The following is an 18,556-nucleotide window of genomic DNA, read 5'->3' on the forward strand; positions in this document are numbered from 1 at the left end:
GTAGAGATAATGTCTCTTCAGTAGAGATGGGTCGATGAAGCCTTGCGAGGCTTTTGAGGCTTCTGAAAAAAGGGTCAAAGCTTCAAAGCCTTATAAAATAGACATCTGGTGGTCAGCTGTAGTTATTACAGGCACAGATCTAATAGTTTCTCCAACTTGATTTAACTTCTAACACAAAAAATTCAGTCAGTCTTGCAGCTGTCTTTATTCTGAGGGGTCATCGTCTATAAAAGTGCTGTAACATTCTGTCTTCTCAGTGTATTAGTTATGGCTCAATGTGTCGTCCTGTTATTCATTAGATTTTCTAACATGATTTAGAAACAGCGTGTGCGCTGTGAAACAAGATGGCAATGTCAAAACTAGTTTAATGGGATATGTGATGGTTTGGGAGAAGTGCTTATGCATCTCAGTGGGACTTTCTTAGAACAATCTTACATTTTGTTCATATGCTTTTTCCCAATTTCTGAATGATTGATAGAACAGCCTCTTCAGTCAGCAACACCCTGAACATCATGAAATTTTATATTTCAATATTAACTAATCTTCTGTTGTCAGTTATCCTAGCCAATGCCACAGAGAGATATTTAGTAATATCATGTAATTCTAAATACAACACTACATTAACAATTATACTAAGTACTATGTAATCTAATACTATTTGATCTTTTGCCATATTATCATCCTCCTTCCTTTTGAGTGACACAAAGTGGAAGTTTTCCCATACACGTGATTGTTTTCTTCCACTTCTCCATACTTAAAGTTTTCTCTCTTAATCTTAATGCTCTCTTAGCCTGTAAAGCAGTGAGCAGGAGGGAACGCTGGGCCTTTCTCGTTCCAATAGATGATGCGGCACCAGTACCTCCAATGCTTTGAATCAGCTTGGTCATTTCCGGTGTCTCATTGGGGCGTACGAAGACTCACACGTCATCGGTCATGTGACGGCAGAGCTTTAACATTGGCTTCAATACAACATTTCAACCAAGTCAGTCTCATTTGAAGGAAACAGGCTTCGGTGCTTCCGTTTCAAATGTCCCATCTCTACTCTTCAGAATAAAAACTTTAAACTGTCCAGTTTATCAATGTCTTCTTTATGTCATAATTTATCAATTTGGTTTTGCCGAGTCCACTGTGGTCTCGGCCCATGAAGCAACTCCACCATGGTGTGCAGGGCTGTGCAAGGATAAATAATGTTATTCCATATGCATAAAAACAACAGAAGTAGAGGTCCTTTTCAGCTCTGGCTTTTCCTTTGTTGAATTTTGGTTAATAGTCAGATTCACCACAACAACAAAAATAATAAGAACAATTTTTTTTACAACATTTTATACAATTTCTCCAGGCTTCTACAATACTTTTCTATGAGAAACTCACCACTGTCAGAAGAGTTTGGGAGGACAAGTGAATCTGCCGAGCCTGTGAAGGATTCAAATTTAGATGATGGTTTACCTTGTTTGTATAAAGGAAACATACATCCTGCATGTGTAAGGTGCCAAATAGGGTATTTTCATATTTATCATCACATATTGACTAATGAAATATATTTTTAAAAACAAAAACAATAAATGTTTGTATTAACAACAACCACAGTTTACTCAGTTTTGATTCAAGAGCATACCCTCAATTAACATTTAGTTTGATGAATAAAGTCAGATAACGATTTACAGTTTTACTGTTCAATGTGAACTTTGAGAACGTCAAGAAATCCGTAAAAAAGCATCACAGACCTTCGTTATGGCCATCCATTTCCTCCCTAGGAGAACTGACACATTCTGATGTAGAGCCTGTGTAATCATAGTTTAGGAACATTATTTTAAATTCTGCATAAATATATATATATATATATATATATATATATATATTATAAATATATAAATGTATAAATAATTATATATATATGTATATTAAAATTTATAAATATAAATATAAATATATATAAATAAACTGAAGGATCATAAACAGTATTGGCTCCACATATGTGCTCAAGAGTATCAGCAGCCCATATCAGCCATCAGCAAACAATATTCATATGCGTCAATCCCCAAATTTGATCCAAGAATCTCAGTTGACTTTTGGTTTGATGAACTTTTTACGAAACTGCTCAGTTATTTACTGAGCTTCAGTTTTATTACTCAATCTGAATTTTCAGCAACTTGTTAAATCCTTGATAAAGTAATAAATACATTTTCTACTGATAAATTAAGACAAATTCATCTTTAATAAAATGGAAAAAACTTGTGTAATTCATGGTGTAAATAAATTACTTTCAATTCTGTGTCACAGTATACTTTATGCTGGGTTCAAACACTGAGGAATCAAACTATATATGTATTTTATTGTTATATTATACATATTATTATTCATATACATAAAAAACAAATCAATTACTCCACTGTTGGTACAGACAAATGATAAACAAAACACTTACCTCGTTTTTTCTTTAAGTACCACCACACTCCAACAGCAGCAGCAGCAGCAATCACAAGCAGCACAACTACAACAGCAGCAATGACTCCAGCTGAATCTCCCCCCACAGTGTGATCTAAAACACAGAAAACATTCACATTAGTTTCATGTGCTGTTTACTCGCAGTATATCTGTGTGCCGTCCAGAATCTCACTGAAGTCACTGTATTAATTTAACATGGTGGAAACTATGAGCTTTTCTTTGTCTTCAGTGATGAAGTTTGCTTGTTTTGGTTTTGAATCTTATTGTTTGTAATTTGGCATCAGTTAATTAGACCATTTTGTTGGTGAACTTTTTAAACATGTTTCTCATGCCATGCAATGTGAGACTCCAAAACAAACTCATGTCCACTAAAAGCTAAACATGTTGGTTTTCCATACATAAGTTCTTTTTTGTATAGTTTTTCTCTAATCATTTACAACTCATTTGTCTCTAAATAAATCAAACTTTGTGTAAATGAGGCAAAAAAGGATTTCTAAAAGTGTATTTATCTGTGATAAGTAATCAATATCTATTTATTAATTGTATTGATTTTTTCATACAAAACCTATCAATGACATAAATAAGACAGTAAACCAACTAATATAGAAACTAATCCAAAGATGTGAAAGAAATGTTCCCATCATCATGCCATCATAAATAAACCAGTAAAGCAGAAATCTGATGGTCAAGTTCAGAAAAAAAGGCAAAAATAATAAAAATGTTGTCGCACCCCACTTCTTCTCAACATGTAGGCCGGAGGCCGAATGATGGATTTCACAGGTGTAATCAGCCATGTCAGACTTCAGAATCTCCACGTGGTCTTTCCTCTGAAAGGTGTCGTCTTCATTTGGCCGAACTCCACTGGTGTGCAGTCCATCCTTTTCAATGAGGACACGGCCATTTCTTCTGATCCACAGGACGATGTCTTTGGGATAGAAACCAGTGGCCAGGCATGTCAAAACTACATGTGTTTCCTCTGCAGCTTTCTTCGCAAACAGGAACACATTCGGTTCAGCTGGAAAGAGAAAATATCTGGTAATATTGGTAAAATAACTATTTAATACGTTAAAGACCAGTGCCATTAAGAGTCTGTCTCACTGGCTTTACTGTGTAATAAACTACATAAGTCAAGGCCAGTTTTCAGCAGCACTGTACAGCAACGTCATCACGAGCTTTCTGTGTTTTAGAGTTTGGATCTTTTATGAAGTATTACTGATGAACTAATGAGGAGAATTTAATTCATGATTCCTGCATTTCAGAGTTTTAAGTTTTAATGTACAGATATGACTTATGAAATATGATGTGAACACTACAGGTCTAAATAAGTTAGACATATTCAGAATTTAACAGAAGTCAGAATTATTACATACGTGCTTCAAGTAGCTGCTTTTTTGCATATTTCATGAACTCGCTCAGGGCTTCAATGCACTGATATTTCAGGTAGATCACGGTGACTTCCTCGGGAATGACATCCAAGTATTTTATAATTTTGTTGGCTCTATCTGTGTCAGTTATGTCTTGGTTTGCCGTATCAAATGAAAATAGTTGATATCCATCGTAACTATACATGTCAATGCCACGGACAAACTCCAGCTGGTCGTTTGGCTGAACCTCCCCTTCACAGCCTCGCATCCACTGAAGATCATGGATATCTGAAGGGAAAACATTTGATCATCAATTTAAACATTTTTAAGCAAATTGCAATTCAGACTGTCAGCAGAAATATATTCTATCTAGAGTGAGATCAAATATTCTGAAATATTGCCTTTATTTATCATAAGTTTAATGACTTGCCTGTCCTGCATATTTCTTTAAGCTTACCTGAGTCACTTTGTCTCCTTAGTTCCATTAAGATTTCCATGTTCCTCTTTAACCGCTGCTGACTGTGTTTGGGTTCTGTCCATTTTTCCCCATATTCTAAGTTACGTCCCTCTTTCATCCAGTCCTGTTTGGGAACTGTTTTCTGTTCCTTGCTGTCATAGTAGTGAATGAGCTTGCCGTCCAGCAGACCCATGGCAGTGAACTGATGGATACCCCGAAGCTCCACAGGTTTGGAAATGGTTACGTAGATGTGAACCAGAGAATGCTTCTCTAAAATCCACAAAGACAGTTTCTTAAATGGTTGTAGTATATTCATAAACATAACAATGTATATGTCTCAGGTTAGCTACCTAAAGGTTTTGTTTTGTTTTTTTTTGTCAGAGAGTTCAACATGACATAAAATGCAACTGTTAAATTAGTCCTGAAATTCATCATTAGATTAAGCAAGACTCTAATTCATTCTTATTAAAGTTGCAAACATCTAAACTAAATCAAAATTAAACAATACCAAAACATCAGTGTTGCTTTTGTTGTTGTTTACTACCAAAAAACATCCATGACATAGACAGACAACATGGGAAGAAAGCAATAAAGTTAATAGTTTTTTTTATGTATAGGATTCTAACTTTAGCCGATGTAGTAAAACTAACTTATAAAACTTGTGATAATAAAAGTCAACAAAAATCTGAAGAAACGTCACAAAGTAACGATGGTTTTTACTTTCGATTTTAGATCAAATACCATAACAGAAAACGGCAACTTACCACTGTTCACCGTCAGGCCTGCCAACAAGACTATAAAAACTGTTTGAAAAACATTATTTATGCATAAATCAAACATGGTTCTTCGTTTTAAAGTAAGTTTTTATCGACTTTTGTAGTTCGTATCTCAAGTCAGGAAGTTCAGGCTCGTATTTTCAGATTCGCCTTTTCTGGATAATTAACTCATGAATTTAAGATTGTTTTTACAAAACTAATCCGTCACAGAAAGCAATAACTGTATTTTACAAAAAAAAAAAAAAAATTAAAATGAAAAAAAAAAGAAAAGTAAAAGCCTTCAAAGAGGCTGTCGATGCTTTTTTAAGGTTGTTCTTCTTCTTCGGTGGTTTAATGGCGGGTGGCCACTCACTGCACGTGACATTACCGCCACCTACAAGGTGGAGTGTGGGAATGGGCGATGAGACAAAACAAACCTAAAAACAAGACCGGTTTCCAAAGTAACACACTAAATATTTCCATGGATTTCCTTTATTCATTTATACTTTATTTTCCTTGATCCCACTTTTTCGTGCCACATTTCTTGGATTAGAAAATACTTCAAAATTTCAAGGATATTTTGAAAAAGACTTACGCAGCTCAGTTTTCAATAAAAGCCTCTTTTGTAAAGTGTAGGGTAGAGAAGCATCCATTATGAATAATAGTTAGCACTATAAACTAAATCAAGCTCCACTGAAATAAAATGGCTTTTCCTTTTAAATATTTAACATAAAAACAAGTAAAAAAAAAAACAAAAAACCCAAACTATTACATGTTGTTGTGCAACCAAACTCATTGCCCACATAGACCATCTAATCTTTGCTGCATTGGGGGGTTTCCTGCTGTGGTATGTACTGGTGCTTCTGTGTGCTGCAGACTTATATTTGTTTCCCCTGCTGGTCACAGTAAGCACTGTGGTGCACAACCTGACTGTGATGCCTTTTGTTAAACCCTAGCTTGTAACTGGTTCTGTCTCCACATTCAACCCTCCTGGTGGATGCACAAAGTATAATATATAAGTTGTGCGTTTCCAATAGTAAAAAATTAAGCAAACACATAGGAGGGAAGTCTCATGGCCCACAAACGCCTGAAAGCTTTTTCCTATGTTTAATAAATAAAAAAAAAAAAAAAAAAAAGAAAAAAATGTGTAAATGCAAAAAATTGGTTTTGCACACATTTTACTGGTAACTATACTGACATCCCATATCACTACTGCTGATAAAGTAATATGAAAATTGTATATTTGTAGATAGTTTTACACAAAAGAAAACGTTTTTCAAAATTCCTGTAGCTATACATTTGTGCAGTCTTGAGCATCAACCAAAAATATTTAGTTGGTTTTTAACAGGTCAGCTGCAAAAGAAAAAAAAAAAAAAAAAAAAAAGAAATTTAAATAAAAAAAAAACAGGAGGGATGTCACAAGGAGGAAACGTAAAAGAAAACCTGATGTGTGCACAAGTGAAAACACACAAAAAAATCTGCAAACCTCTACATGATCATAAAACAACAGAAACATATCAATATCTATAGATTGTGAAATATTTGTGGAAAATGACAACTTTTGGTGGTGGATGCTGTTTTCTGATGGTTGTAAAAGAAGTCCCCCCTCTGCTCAGAGAGGTCGCTGATTCCTGCACATTAATACACATCAATACACTGAGTTGGGGTGCCGTTAGTCATCTTTTCACAGATAAAAAAAAAAAAAAAAAAAAAAAAAAAAAAAGAAAACTTAAAGAGTTAAATTAAAACTTTTATTGAAGAATACAAATCATCATGTTCTTTAAAAGGTTGATTTATTTTCAATAAGTAATTTGATAAGAACAACTTTATGCTGGTAAGGTGCAACAACATCAAAATCTGTATGCAATGTTAGTGGCTTAATATCTGTTGCAGACAGCAGATAGAAATATTTCATATTTTTGCCTGACTGTCACTTATAAGGCATAAAGACATCAAAACAGAATTTTATTCTGCTCAAACAGGAAAAGTAACACATTAAATACAAAAATCATCAATAGAGATGTCCAAATTTTGTACAAATAAAGTTCAGTGAATCACATTTTAAACAAGAACCCCTCAACCAAAGAAAAAAAAAACCCACAAAAACGATGAACTTTTCATGTCTCAAACACATATCTCATCACGAATCATGATGTATAAGTAAATTGAAGTCAAACCATCTTCAAAGCAAACTTTTTCCCAAATATGTCTATTTTCTAGCACTATATTAACTTTTGTAATCTATTTAAAAAAAAAGAAAAAAAGAAAATGAAATTTTATTGACTTTTTTGGAGCATTTTCAACAGTTGTTCACATACATGTCTCACCCTTAATGGATTCATGTCCTATAATTCATCTGATACTTTCCTGATTGCTGTAAAAACATTTTGTTTAACCAAAAACAACCTGAACAATAACACTTCAGCAAAAAAACATTTTCTTTTTAGATTAAACACTATTTTTCATCTTTAGGCCTTCTACTATGTAATGTCAGATCTTTTATGATGATGCTGCATTCACATTGTCAGATTAAACATTTGTTTAATTTCTTCCAGGTTGCAATCAGGAAGCACACCCGATTTATTCTCTTGCCTCTCATCAATAAATCTGTAATTTTTTAACTTTTAGACTTTTTAGAGCCACAGTCAACTGCTCATCAGTTTGCCACATTAAACAGTCTCACAAAATCAAGCTGTTGCTACTTATATTTGGATTCTTCTATTTCAATGCCTTGTCGTAAATATATTTGCTGGATTTGTAGATGTGGTTCCAGGAACCTCAGATGATTCAATGAGTTTTATTTATTACTTCAAATGGCTTCTGTCTTTCAGAGTTAAAAGCTTAATAAATGTTTAGCTGAGAAGTGAAAATATGGCAATGATGGTAAAATAACTATTTAACATGTTAAAGGTCAGTGCCATTAAGAGTTTTGTCTCACTGGCATTATTCTGTAATAAACTAAATAAGTCAAGGCCAGTTTATCTGCAGTACTGTACAGCAATGTCATCACAAGCTTTCTGTGTTTTCAGACTTCTTGTTGGAGAGATTCCAATTCATGAGTTTCATTACTTCCAGGAGAATCTGCCCTGGAGCCCTGCCCGCTGTTAGAATCGCCTGTAGAAACAAAGAATGCAATTTCATGGCTCCCCTTGGCTTTTATTTGATAAAAATAATAATATAAAGCATATTCTGTATATGCAGATTTTATTTATTTATTTAATTTTTCTTGCTTCTCAGTTTATACAACAACCATTACAATACTTTTTAAGAAGTGAAAAATACTTACTAGAGACACCAGAGTCTTTGCCCAGACTCTCATCAGACCCTGTGGAAGATTCAAGCTCATATTTAAGTTCAACTTGTGTGTATGAACACAAATACAGAAAGTTTTAAACTTCTTTATTTAGTGCGCACACACCAGGAAGCAAAATGTTTCAACAAACTGAGCAGATCGGCAGAGCACAAACAATACTTGGCAGGATAAAATAATGTGACTTTATAGGAGCTCATCACTGCTAAACATAAAACATAAGCATATAATGCAGCTCTATGCAGCATCATTGACATATTACCAAAGGGAACTAACCTTGTTTTTTGACGAGTGCTTGATCCTCACCATTAGCATAACCATGATTGGTAGAGTTACCACCTGAACAGGCACAAAGGCAATATTACAGCTCATGTTAAAATATCTGTACATCTACACGTAAGTGCAGAATTCTTACCATTGCTGACAGGTGCTCCACTCTTGGCAGTGTTGCCGCCTGCATAAAAGTACACACAAGGACAATAATAGACAACGTGCTCATTGTTTCATAATATAATGCATTTTTTCAGTATGCTTGCAAATAATTGAAAATGTGTTTGTGTGTGTGACAAGTTTGTTTCATACCACCTTGTCTGTGTCTCAAGTTCTCACAATAAAATTTGACTCATCACTGCATAGTGACATCATAACTATAGATGTGACAAAAATCCATAAAAAAAAACTTGTTTTGCGTGTTAAAAAACAAACAAAAAAAAGAAAAGTTGATATGCTTTAACATTAGTTTTTCACCCAAAAAAGTTTGCAACTGTATATTTTATTTCCCATTGCACAGGGACAAAAACCTCCATGCTTGTACATCTGGCAACAGATCTGTAAACTGTTGGACATGGAGATGCCAGAGACCCTTTTCACGTGCTGTGTACTGCCCCTAGCTGTGTGCGAATGTTGTGTTACAACAAGCATACAAACCAACGGTGCTAAACACTGACGCGCACGTTTGCATATGTGGAATAAAATCCCAGCCTTTAGACACCATCTCGTGCGAAAACTGATTGTGTCTGAGCTTCATTGTTTAAAAACGGACTTGGTTTGATCTTATATCTTTATGTTCGGACACAAAAGTTGAGAATGTTTGCTATTCAGCAGACAAAATAGGACTAAAATGTTAAATTTCAGTGTTTTCTAATTCTATACTGTTAAATATTTTAGAGGAAATCAAGAAATATATTTTGCAATTAAAGAAAACAAACAGAATAAAGAAATGGCACTTTCTGCATCACAGGCAGTGGAATTGTTTGTATTAAAGCATAAAATGACGTGCAACAAATTCATTCTTAAACTTGTGTGAGCAACAGTTTTTGTTAAGAATTAACTAATACATTGGGTCAATATTTGTGTTTCCACATCGGCTGATTAATGGGTGCATTTGTTGATATATCTTTGCTGGCATAATTAACAAACAGGCATCCAGAGGCAGCTCTACGTTGTTGGAGATGTGGCAGTGCAGGCATTGCCTCTCCTCTCCACCACTAGAGTACTAGTGGAAAGCCTGCTGCATCAGTGTCAAAACAAGGGAAAGTTTTGATCTTATAACCGTTTAACTTAACTGAACTACAGCTACCATCCTGCAGGCTTTAGTGTTGCCCTGCTGCAACACACCTGACCCAAATCATGAACAGGCAGGAGCAGAACATAACGACAAGTTGTTTTAGAATCTTTTCCTTTAAATCAAGTGGACTGTACCAAGGAAACGATAAAACCTCCAGAACGGCAGCCCTTGAGGACTGGAGTTGGAGACCGCTGCCTTACCCTTTATAATTGGAAACACAAAGTTTGAGCGTCAGAATGGAAAACAGCAATGGCAAAAGCCTCAACTAAAAAACTGCTTAGGGAGTACTTAGGGAGCTGTGCACAACTTCTGAATGTCGGTCACAGGATGAAGAAACACTGATGTTGTCAGTTCAGTCCCATGGTGTTTAAGGCAGTCTCGTTCAGCAACCACCAGGCTGAGGTTTGGATACATCTAATGTATCTCTGATGGTCAGTCTGCTGTTTAACATCGCCGCTGTGGCAATGAGAGAACGGCGTCTGTTTCCTCATTAGTAGTTCTCAAAACACACAGATAGTAGCGGCTACTGTTCACCTCATACCTGTTGTTTATGTGATGCTGAAAAAAATTCTGTGGCTGAACTTTCGGTTTGATAGAAAACAGCTTTGTCATATAATAAATGAGTTACAGATTTATCTGTCAATCTGAACTTTGAGCATCTCATAAAATCCTTTATAAGATTATACGAACATTCTCTACTGAAATAAAGATTATTAATCTCCTATAAATCTGAAACACTCAGCAGCTCCAGCGTAATCATGGTTTAAATAAATTATTTTAAATTCTGTATCACACTAACTTTTATCTTGGGTTCAAATACTGAAGAAGCCAATAATTTAAATTTCTCCTTTTTATCTTGAAAAAAACAAAACAAAATAAAACAACAACAGTTTTATCTTCATAGAATACACCCCAAATTCTGTTACGGGATAGAATAATACAATGTAAGAAAAAACTCCAAAAACCTATTACTCCACTGTCAGTACAGACAAATGATAAACAAAACACTTACCTCGTTTTTTCTTTAAGTACCACCACACTCCAACAGCAGCAGCAGCAGCAGCAATCACAAGCAGCACAGCTACAACAGCAGCAATGACTCCAGCTGAATCTCCCCAAACAGTGTGATCTAAAACACAGAAAACATTCACATTAGTTTCATGTGCTGTTTACTCGCAGTATATCTGTGTGCCGTCCAGAATCTCACTGAAGTCACTGTATTAATTTAACATGGTGGAAACTATGAGCTTTTCTTTGTCTTCAGTGATGAAGTTTGCTTGTTTTGGTTTTGAATCTTATTGTTTGTAATTTGGCATCAGTTAATTAGACCATTTTGTTGGTGAACTTTTTAAACATGTTTCTCATGCCATGCAATGTGAGACTCCAAAACAAACTCATGTCCACTAAAAGCTAAACATGTTGGTTTTCCATACATAAGTTCTTTTTTGTATAGTTTTTCTCTAATCATTTACAACTCATTTGTCTCTAAATAAATCAAATCTCGCTCACTGCACAATGCTTTGAAGTTGAACCCAAACTACCTTCAAAATACAGTCTATGATCATATTAACACTTGTTGGGTGAGCTCAGGGGTGTCCAGCTCTGGTCCTCGAGGGCCACAATCTTGCAGGGATTCAATGTATCCCTGCTCCAGCACACCTGTCTGTTATATAGGCTGTTACATCCATTTAATCTCAGTCAGGTGTGTTGAAGCAGAAACACATTGAAAACCTGCAGCCTTTGAGGACTGACTTTGGTTACTCCTTGGTTAGTTTAACTGTGCATATTCTATGTAAATAAAGCAAAAAAGTTTATCAATTATCTGGGATAAGTCATCAATATCTATTTAATAGTATTTCATTAACATGATTGCTATACCAAACCAAATAATGACATAAATAAGACATTAAATAAACTAATATAGTAACTAATCCAAAGATGTGAAAGAAATGTTCCCATCATCATGCCATCATAAATAAACATGTTGGTTTTCCATACATAAGTTCTTTTTTGTATAGTTTTTCTCTAATCATTTACAACTCATTTGTCTCTAAATAAATCAAACTTTGTGTAAATGAGGCAAAAAAGGATTTCTAAAAGTGTATTTATCTGTGATAAGTAATCAATATCTATTTATTAATTGTATTGATTTTTTCATACAAAACCTATCAATGACATAAATAAGACAGTAAACCAACTAATATAGAAACTAATCCAAAGATGTGAAAGAAATGTTCCCATCATCATACCATCACAAATAAACCAGTAAAGCAGAAATCTGATGGTCAAGTTCAGAAAAAAAAGGCAAAAATAATAAAAATGTTGTCGCACCCCACTTCTTCTCAACATGTAGGCCGGAGGCCGAATGATGGATTTCACAGGTGTAATCAGCCATGTCAGACTTCAGAATCTCCACGTGGTCTTTCCTCTGAAAGGTGTCGTCTTCATTTGGCCGAACTCCACTGGTGTGCAGTCCATCCTTTTCAATGAGGACACGGCCATTTCTTCTGATCCGCAGGACGATGTCTTTGGGATAGAAACCAGTGGCCAGGCACGTCAAAATGATGTTTGTTTCCGCTTTGGCCTTCTTTGCAAACAGGAACACATCCGGTTTGGCTGAGAAGAGAAAACATGGAATGATTCAGGACACTAAATCTACATTGAAAGTGTGTTAATATTTATAAAAGAGAACATGTTTTATGTTATACATACATGCTTCTTTTAGCTGATTTAGGCTATAATTCCTGAACTTTCTCAGCCATTCCATACACTCGTTCTCCAGATAGCCTTTGGTGTATTCTTTAAGGACCGCAACTGCATCCCACTTCCTCTTCGTTTCCAATGCTGCGTCGGTGGGAGCGACCCAGACTTGGTGTGCATCGTCAAAGGACAAGAAGTCATTTCCATCATAATTGTACATGTCCATGCCACGGACAAACGTCAGCGAGCCGTCGGGTTGAACTTTACCGTCACAGCCGTGCATCCACTGAAGGACATGGATATCTGAAGGGAAAAATAACACTTGAACATCCTAATAAAAACTTCACAGACTTAAACAAATTAGTTATCTATTATATGCCCACAATATAAATTACTATTCGTCCTTCATATTACTTTGACCGTACTTGTGTCATTCTGCCTCATTCGGTTCATCAGGATGTCGATGTTGACCTTGAACCACTGCTGCTTGCTCTGTCTGGACTGCGTGCCTTTTTTCCAGTAGTCTTCATCAAGTCGCTCTTTCATCCAGTCCTGTTTGGGAATTTTCTTTTGTTCCTTGCTATCGTAGTAATCAATCATCCTTCCATCCAGCAGACCCATAGCAGTGAACTCATGGATGCCTGGTAGTTCCACAGGTTTGGAAAAGGCCGTGTAGATGTATGACAGGGAATGCATCTCTAAAATCCACACAAGAAGAAACGACACAAAGGAAAAGGCTGAGAAGTGCCACTCTAAAAGTTTCCATTATCTTTGATATCGCAGAGGAATACATTTCACTCAAAGCCATCAGCCCCAACAAAAAAAAAACTTTTTCAAATGTATAGGAAATGTGCACATTCATTTTTTTGCTCCCATCTAATACACTTTATTACCAAAAGGATTTACTCACCATCTAAATTATTGCATTCAGGTTAAATTCCTATAATTTCTAAGGCCACAGGTTAGGGCTGGGCGATATGACCTTTTAGTTATATCCCTATATTTTTATGGCATGTCGCGATATACGATATATATCTCGATATTTACCTTAGCCTTGAATTAATGCTTTGGTGCTTACAATCACATCAGTAAGATGATTTTGTGTCTCCATTAAAACATAATTGTTCATACTGCATCAAGATATGCTGATTTTCAACATTCATGCCAAAAGGATGAAATTGTAACAAAGCAAATTGATCAAGACCGCATTTATTGAACAGTTAAAGCAGTGGCAGAAACATGTCATTTTAAAACAAAATAAAGTGCCTTTGCATGATGTAATAATTGCAACGTATGAAAATAGGTGCTCTAGGGGGTGACTTTTCAAATGATGAACTATTATAAGGCTTTGCTTTATGGATATGTTTTTGAGTTGTATTTTTTTTTAATGGCAGAGTTTAACGTAGAAATCATTCTTATAATACAGGCAGAATGTCCTCGTATCGTCTCCAATAAACGGCTTCAGCCAACTTTTAATTCAGGATTTGATTCCCACTGCTTTCTGTACTTTCTAGAGACATGACGAGCTAGATAAATATGCTTGTGTCACACACACAGTGGACGAGGTGAGTAAGTGACAGAGGTTGTGAATGCAATCAAATAGAATTAATTATTTTTGCGTGACGTGAAAAACTTTGTAATTTACGTCCCATTCTGTAATCCAGAGCGGGATCAGTGGCAGATTTGGCTGTTCATTGTGACTGTAGGTGGAGTCGTGCAGGTGTCCACTCTGCTCCTCTGACTGGCTGCAGCTGCAGCCGGAGCGACTGAGTGCTTTAGGACGGGGAGAGACTCTCGTTCTGACAATAACTTTACAATATGCGCTTTAAAGTCAGTCGCCAAAACACCAGGAAAGTCTCCAATAACTCCAGTAAAAGTTGCTAGATTTGTCGCTAGTCGCTTTTCACAAAAAAAGTCGCCAGATTTAGCGAGAAAGTTGCCAAGTTGGGAACAGTGGCTACACGCTGCCTCTCATGACGTAGCATATATCTCACATTATGTACGTAACTAGGTGCGCTTGCTTTAACTCTCTGTGCAAAGCGGTGCACACCAACTTCACAGCAGAAATTAACATGTTTACAGCCTGGTATAAAAATCCATTTTCGGTTTAATGGGTCAGGTTTACCTTCATGACAACTGTGGGGGGGGAGTGAATTTTTTTTCTAACTCGCCTGTTTAAAAGTAATTTAATCTCGAAATTCGGCATATTTCGGGGTGTGTCCCTTTGACTGACAGGTACCCAACCTCACTCTCCAAGTAAGAAGAACGTAGAATAACCGCGGTTTTTAGTCGGTTAACAACGTGACTAAGCTTTAGCCCGCTTACCTCCGTTAGCTGGTTAGCTACCGTTATCTCTGGGTTAGCTCGGTTAGCTCTTAGCTACAGAAAGCTCGGAGTTCGCTCAAAGTCAATCATCCACCATGACGCTCACAGCCCCCCTCTCAGCTCTACCTCTTTGCCCACATATGTATTTTCAGGGTGAGATGCAGCACATGCCTCTGCCAAGATGGTGATGGTAGGAACTGCCCACCGAGCTTCAATTCAGCTCTTCAGAAACCTATGGGTGACATCATGGAGGCTACGTCCATATCTATATACAATCGATGGGAGGAAACAGAGTTTTCCTCTTCATGCAGGTCTTGTCCTATCTTTTGCTATATACTAGTGCAGCGCTCCCTTTGGTGGGAATGGGGATATATTATTGTAAAGGTTTGGCGCGTTTGACTAAAGTGCAGTGTGAACACAATCTCGGTCCGCATGGATACACCCCTCCTACAACTAAGCCCAGTCGCCAATCGGACAAGGTCTAGCTGACTATCCTGGTATGAATGCACCCTTATAGTGGAGACTGCAAACCAGGCTTCCTGCTCCACATCAGTGTCTGACCTCTTTTTTCCCCAATTCCCATAAACACACTCCTAAACCTTGTGGAAAGTTTTCCCTGGGAACCTGAAGCTTTGCAGTTTGTGGTTATTACTTTAAAGCACGAGCCGACGTCATAGTAAAGCTTATGGATATGGAATGGGATGTCACTTTAGTTCATATGCATGTAAAGCCAGATGAGCAAATACTTTTGGCAATATAGTGTATATTACGATTTCATAAACATGCAATGATCACTTTTATCCTATAATTGTTACTATTTCTGTAAGTTAAAACAAAAAAATGAGGCATTTCTCAGTTGTTCTGAAACTGAAACAAAAAAAACAACTCTAGATTTTATCAAAACAAAATTAGAAATACATACATAGAATCACACATTTTTACACTTGTACTATTCAGCCTGTACAAGAATCAGGAAACAAATGATTTGTTGGGTCTCACAAAAGATACATTTTTTTTTTCTTTTTCTCAATTATGTGAATGTTTCTGTAAGCAGTGTTATGAGGGAATAAAGATCTGAAGACGTCAGAAGCATCTTAACAATGCTGTCAGACAGCATGTGACTGGCAGCTCCACCTGTCCTTTACTGGTGGACTTATTTTTTTATTTACTTAGTAGTATCTGTAAAGAAAAATTGATTTTAACTCAACATACTGTCTTTTCTAACATTAAAAAATGATTTACCTGCTATATCAGCTCATTTACCTGGCTTTTCTATATATTGTCTTACCACCAAATTTATACAAAATTAATCTGAATACTGATGTTGTTTACTACTGAACTCAATTATTTTTTATTTAAATGGAAAGTGTTTTAACTTGTTTCAGCCACCAACTAAAACCCCATACAGAGGAACAGAAAGAAATACACTTTTAAGGTTATATTATATTCTAAATGTAAACATAATTTATGATCACTGTCATCATTACATTATATTTCAATTGAAGTGTTTTAACTGCCTTAAGCCAAAATTACAAAAGCAACCACTAAAATGCTTGTTTATATGAAATGTGTCGTATCAACATAGGACTTTCACGTTGTTTTTTATTATTATTTTATTTTACATTCTCTGTGTGTTTGTTTTTATTAGATCATTAAACAGTTAGTGATCAGTACTTAAGTTGTTTGTACTGGTCATATTAGTCAGAAAAAAGCGTAACAATCTTTAATTAAAATATGAATTTCCACGACGTCACACCGCCGCTGTTTTTACTTTCGATTTCAACCCGACGACTTTTACACGGAAAAAATAAGAAAAACTTACCACTGTTTGCCGTCAACCCTGTCCCCAAAAGGACAACAACTGCGACAATCAACATTTTTAGCCTCAAAGAGGACTTCAGCCGTATTTGAAGAAATGTATTTTCATCCGACAGCGGGGCCGTGTTTTCACTCCTGGTCTGGACCCGTTTGTCTCTTTGCTTCCTGCTTTATTTTATAAGAGATGCATTCAGGGCTGCTCGTACATTAGATACACCACGTTGTTTTTATCTTGCAGCTACTGAAAGATGACACCTCAAATGCGTCTGGAGCTGACAAACTGCACATAAAAAAAGAAGGACGGTTTCCATGCTCAAAGAAAAGGACTTTTTTTTAAAAAAAATTTAATTTTTAATTTTATTTTAGTTTATTTTTTATTTATTTATTTTTTTTTAGATCTGCTCAGTTCCTTTCTTTATAAGCAAAGTCTGACTTTGACCCTCTAAATAGCACAGTAAGCTTGTCATTAACCAAGACTGAGCAACTATATCTCTTACTACTTGTAAAAAAGATTAATGTTCATTCAGTTGTATTTTATTTAAAATGAATGGATGTTTCTAAATGTGAGTTTTAATACTTAATACAAGATGCATCATTTTCTTAAAAACTTAACTCATCATCACCAGTCACATTCTCAATTGTTTTAAGGACAGAAGTGTCCAAAATGTCAGTCCCTTTGTACATCCATTTGGACAATGACTGCTCTCTTCTTTGTTCTTTACCTGAACCATATCATTTGTTTACGTTTATTTGGTGAATTTGTCAGATTCTGAAATTAAGAAAGTTAATAACAAAACAAAGAACTCTGTTCTCTCCACTTCAAATAATACCTGGGTATTTTCTTTAAATAATTGCTCTCTAAAGTTTAGGTTAACTATAATCCTTGTGAAATGTAGTTTTCAAAGCCATAAACTCAGTTTTAAAAGTATCTTGAAATATACTTTCTTTATATCTTGTACATACATTGTTATTGTTATTGTCATATTTTAATTGTTCTTATTGTTTTAGGTTTATTTTGATCTCGTTCCAGTGTTTCTCATGACTGCTGATGTGGATCCTCCATTGGTTGGTGGAGTCCTGCACACATGTTTATTCTCTTATGTCTATCTCCACCAAGTCTTTGTATTAATGTTTCAGTTAAAGAGGCAAACTACAAGACTGAGTTCATTTTTACAAAGAGAGGTGGGAGTTGTATACAGTGGGGATCAAAAGTTTTGGTACCCCTGGTAAAAATTAATTATAATTTATAATTTTGTAGAGCAAAAAGAAGCCAACGAAAGATGGTAAATCTCCAAAAAGTATCAAATTAGGCAGATTAAAAAGAAAGTTAGATCTTATTTCCATCATTTACAATTTTAAAATAACAGAAAATGTCTGTAAAGGTTTGGGCACCCTGCATAGTTATCCATCATTCTTTGGCTTCTTTTTGCATATTGAAAAGAATACTTTTACCAGGGGTGCCCAAACTTTAGATCCCCGTATGTACTGTTGACATGAGTGTGATGATGTGTATAAGAAAAATATTCAAGATTCAATTCAAATTCAAGATTTAAAGCTTTTAATGTCATGTGGACAGTGAGAAACACCCTTCCCGGTACACTGAAATTCATACTTTACTACTCGCACTGGATGCCAAGAGGGTAAAAAGCAGTAAAAAAAAAAAAAAAAAGCAGGTATATACTTTATATATATATATATATATATATATATATATATATATATATATATATATATATATATATATATATATATATATATATATATATATATACATATATATATATATACATATATATATATATTGATTTAATTTAA

General features: G+C 35.4%; 2 protein-coding genes across 2 annotated transcripts; both read right to left on the reverse strand.

Annotated features, from left to right (window-relative positions):
- Positions 1–64: 64 nt before the first annotated feature.
- LOC306770207 (H-2 class I histocompatibility antigen, Q10 alpha chain-like) lies at positions 65–5,259 on the reverse strand. Its single transcript, XM_079259043.1, has 8 exons — positions 5,031–5,259; positions 4,267–4,536; positions 3,816–4,097; positions 3,176–3,460; positions 2,426–2,539; positions 1,725–1,781; positions 1,372–1,413; positions 65–1,170 (listed from the first exon to the last, which is right to left on the reverse strand). Exons 1-8 carry the CDS (start codon positions 5,104–5,106, stop codon positions 1,094–1,096), a joined length of 1,203 nt encoding a protein of 400 aa, XP_079115169.1. The 5' UTR covers positions 5,107–5,259; the 3' UTR covers positions 65–1,093.
- A 1,521-nt stretch (positions 5,260–6,780) lies between these two features.
- LOC306769696 (class I histocompatibility antigen, F10 alpha chain-like) lies at positions 6,781–16,903 on the reverse strand. Its single transcript, XM_079258386.1, has 9 exons — positions 16,746–16,903; positions 13,024–13,296; positions 12,611–12,901; positions 12,230–12,514; positions 10,911–11,027; positions 8,747–8,785; positions 8,608–8,670; positions 8,308–8,346; positions 6,781–8,135 (listed from the first exon to the last, which is right to left on the reverse strand). Exons 1-9 carry the CDS (start codon positions 16,798–16,800, stop codon positions 8,047–8,049), a joined length of 1,251 nt encoding a protein of 416 aa, XP_079114512.1. The 5' UTR covers positions 16,801–16,903; the 3' UTR covers positions 6,781–8,046.
- Positions 16,904–18,556: the final 1,653 nt, after the last annotated feature.

This window comes from Telmatherina bonti (genome assembly GCF_933228915.1).
Source record: "Telmatherina bonti genome assembly, chromosome: 19".
Lineage (NCBI taxonomy): Eukaryota > Metazoa > Chordata > Actinopteri > Atheriniformes > Telmatherinidae > Telmatherina > Telmatherina bonti.

Excerpts from the sequence above, each read along its gene's own strand:
- LOC306770207 (XM_079259043.1), bottom strand. The coding sequence starts at position 5,106 with ATGTTTGATTTATGCATAAATAATGTTTTTCAAACAGTTTTTATAGTC. Across the intron at positions 2,540-3,175 it reads ACATGTTGAGAAGAAGTGGG|ATCACACTGTGGGGGGAGAT; the intron begins GTGCGACAACAT and ends TCTGTGTTTTAG. Across the intron at positions 1,171-1,371 it reads CCCAAACTCTTCTGACAGTG|CCCTGCACACCATGGTGGAG; the intron begins GTGAGTTTCTCA and ends ATCCTTGCACAG.
- LOC306769696 (XM_079258386.1), bottom strand. The coding sequence starts at position 16,800 with ATGTTGATTGTCGCAGTTGTTGTCCTTTTGGGGACAGGGTTGACGGCA. Across the intron at positions 12,515-12,610 it reads AAATCAGCTAAAAGAAGCAT|CCAAACCGGATGTGTTCCTG; the intron begins GTATGTATAACA and ends TTCTCTTCTCAG. Across the intron at positions 8,347-8,607 it reads AGCACTCGTCAAAAAACAAG|GGTCTGATGAGAGTCTGGGC; the intron begins GTTAGTTCCCTT and ends AATCTTCCACAG.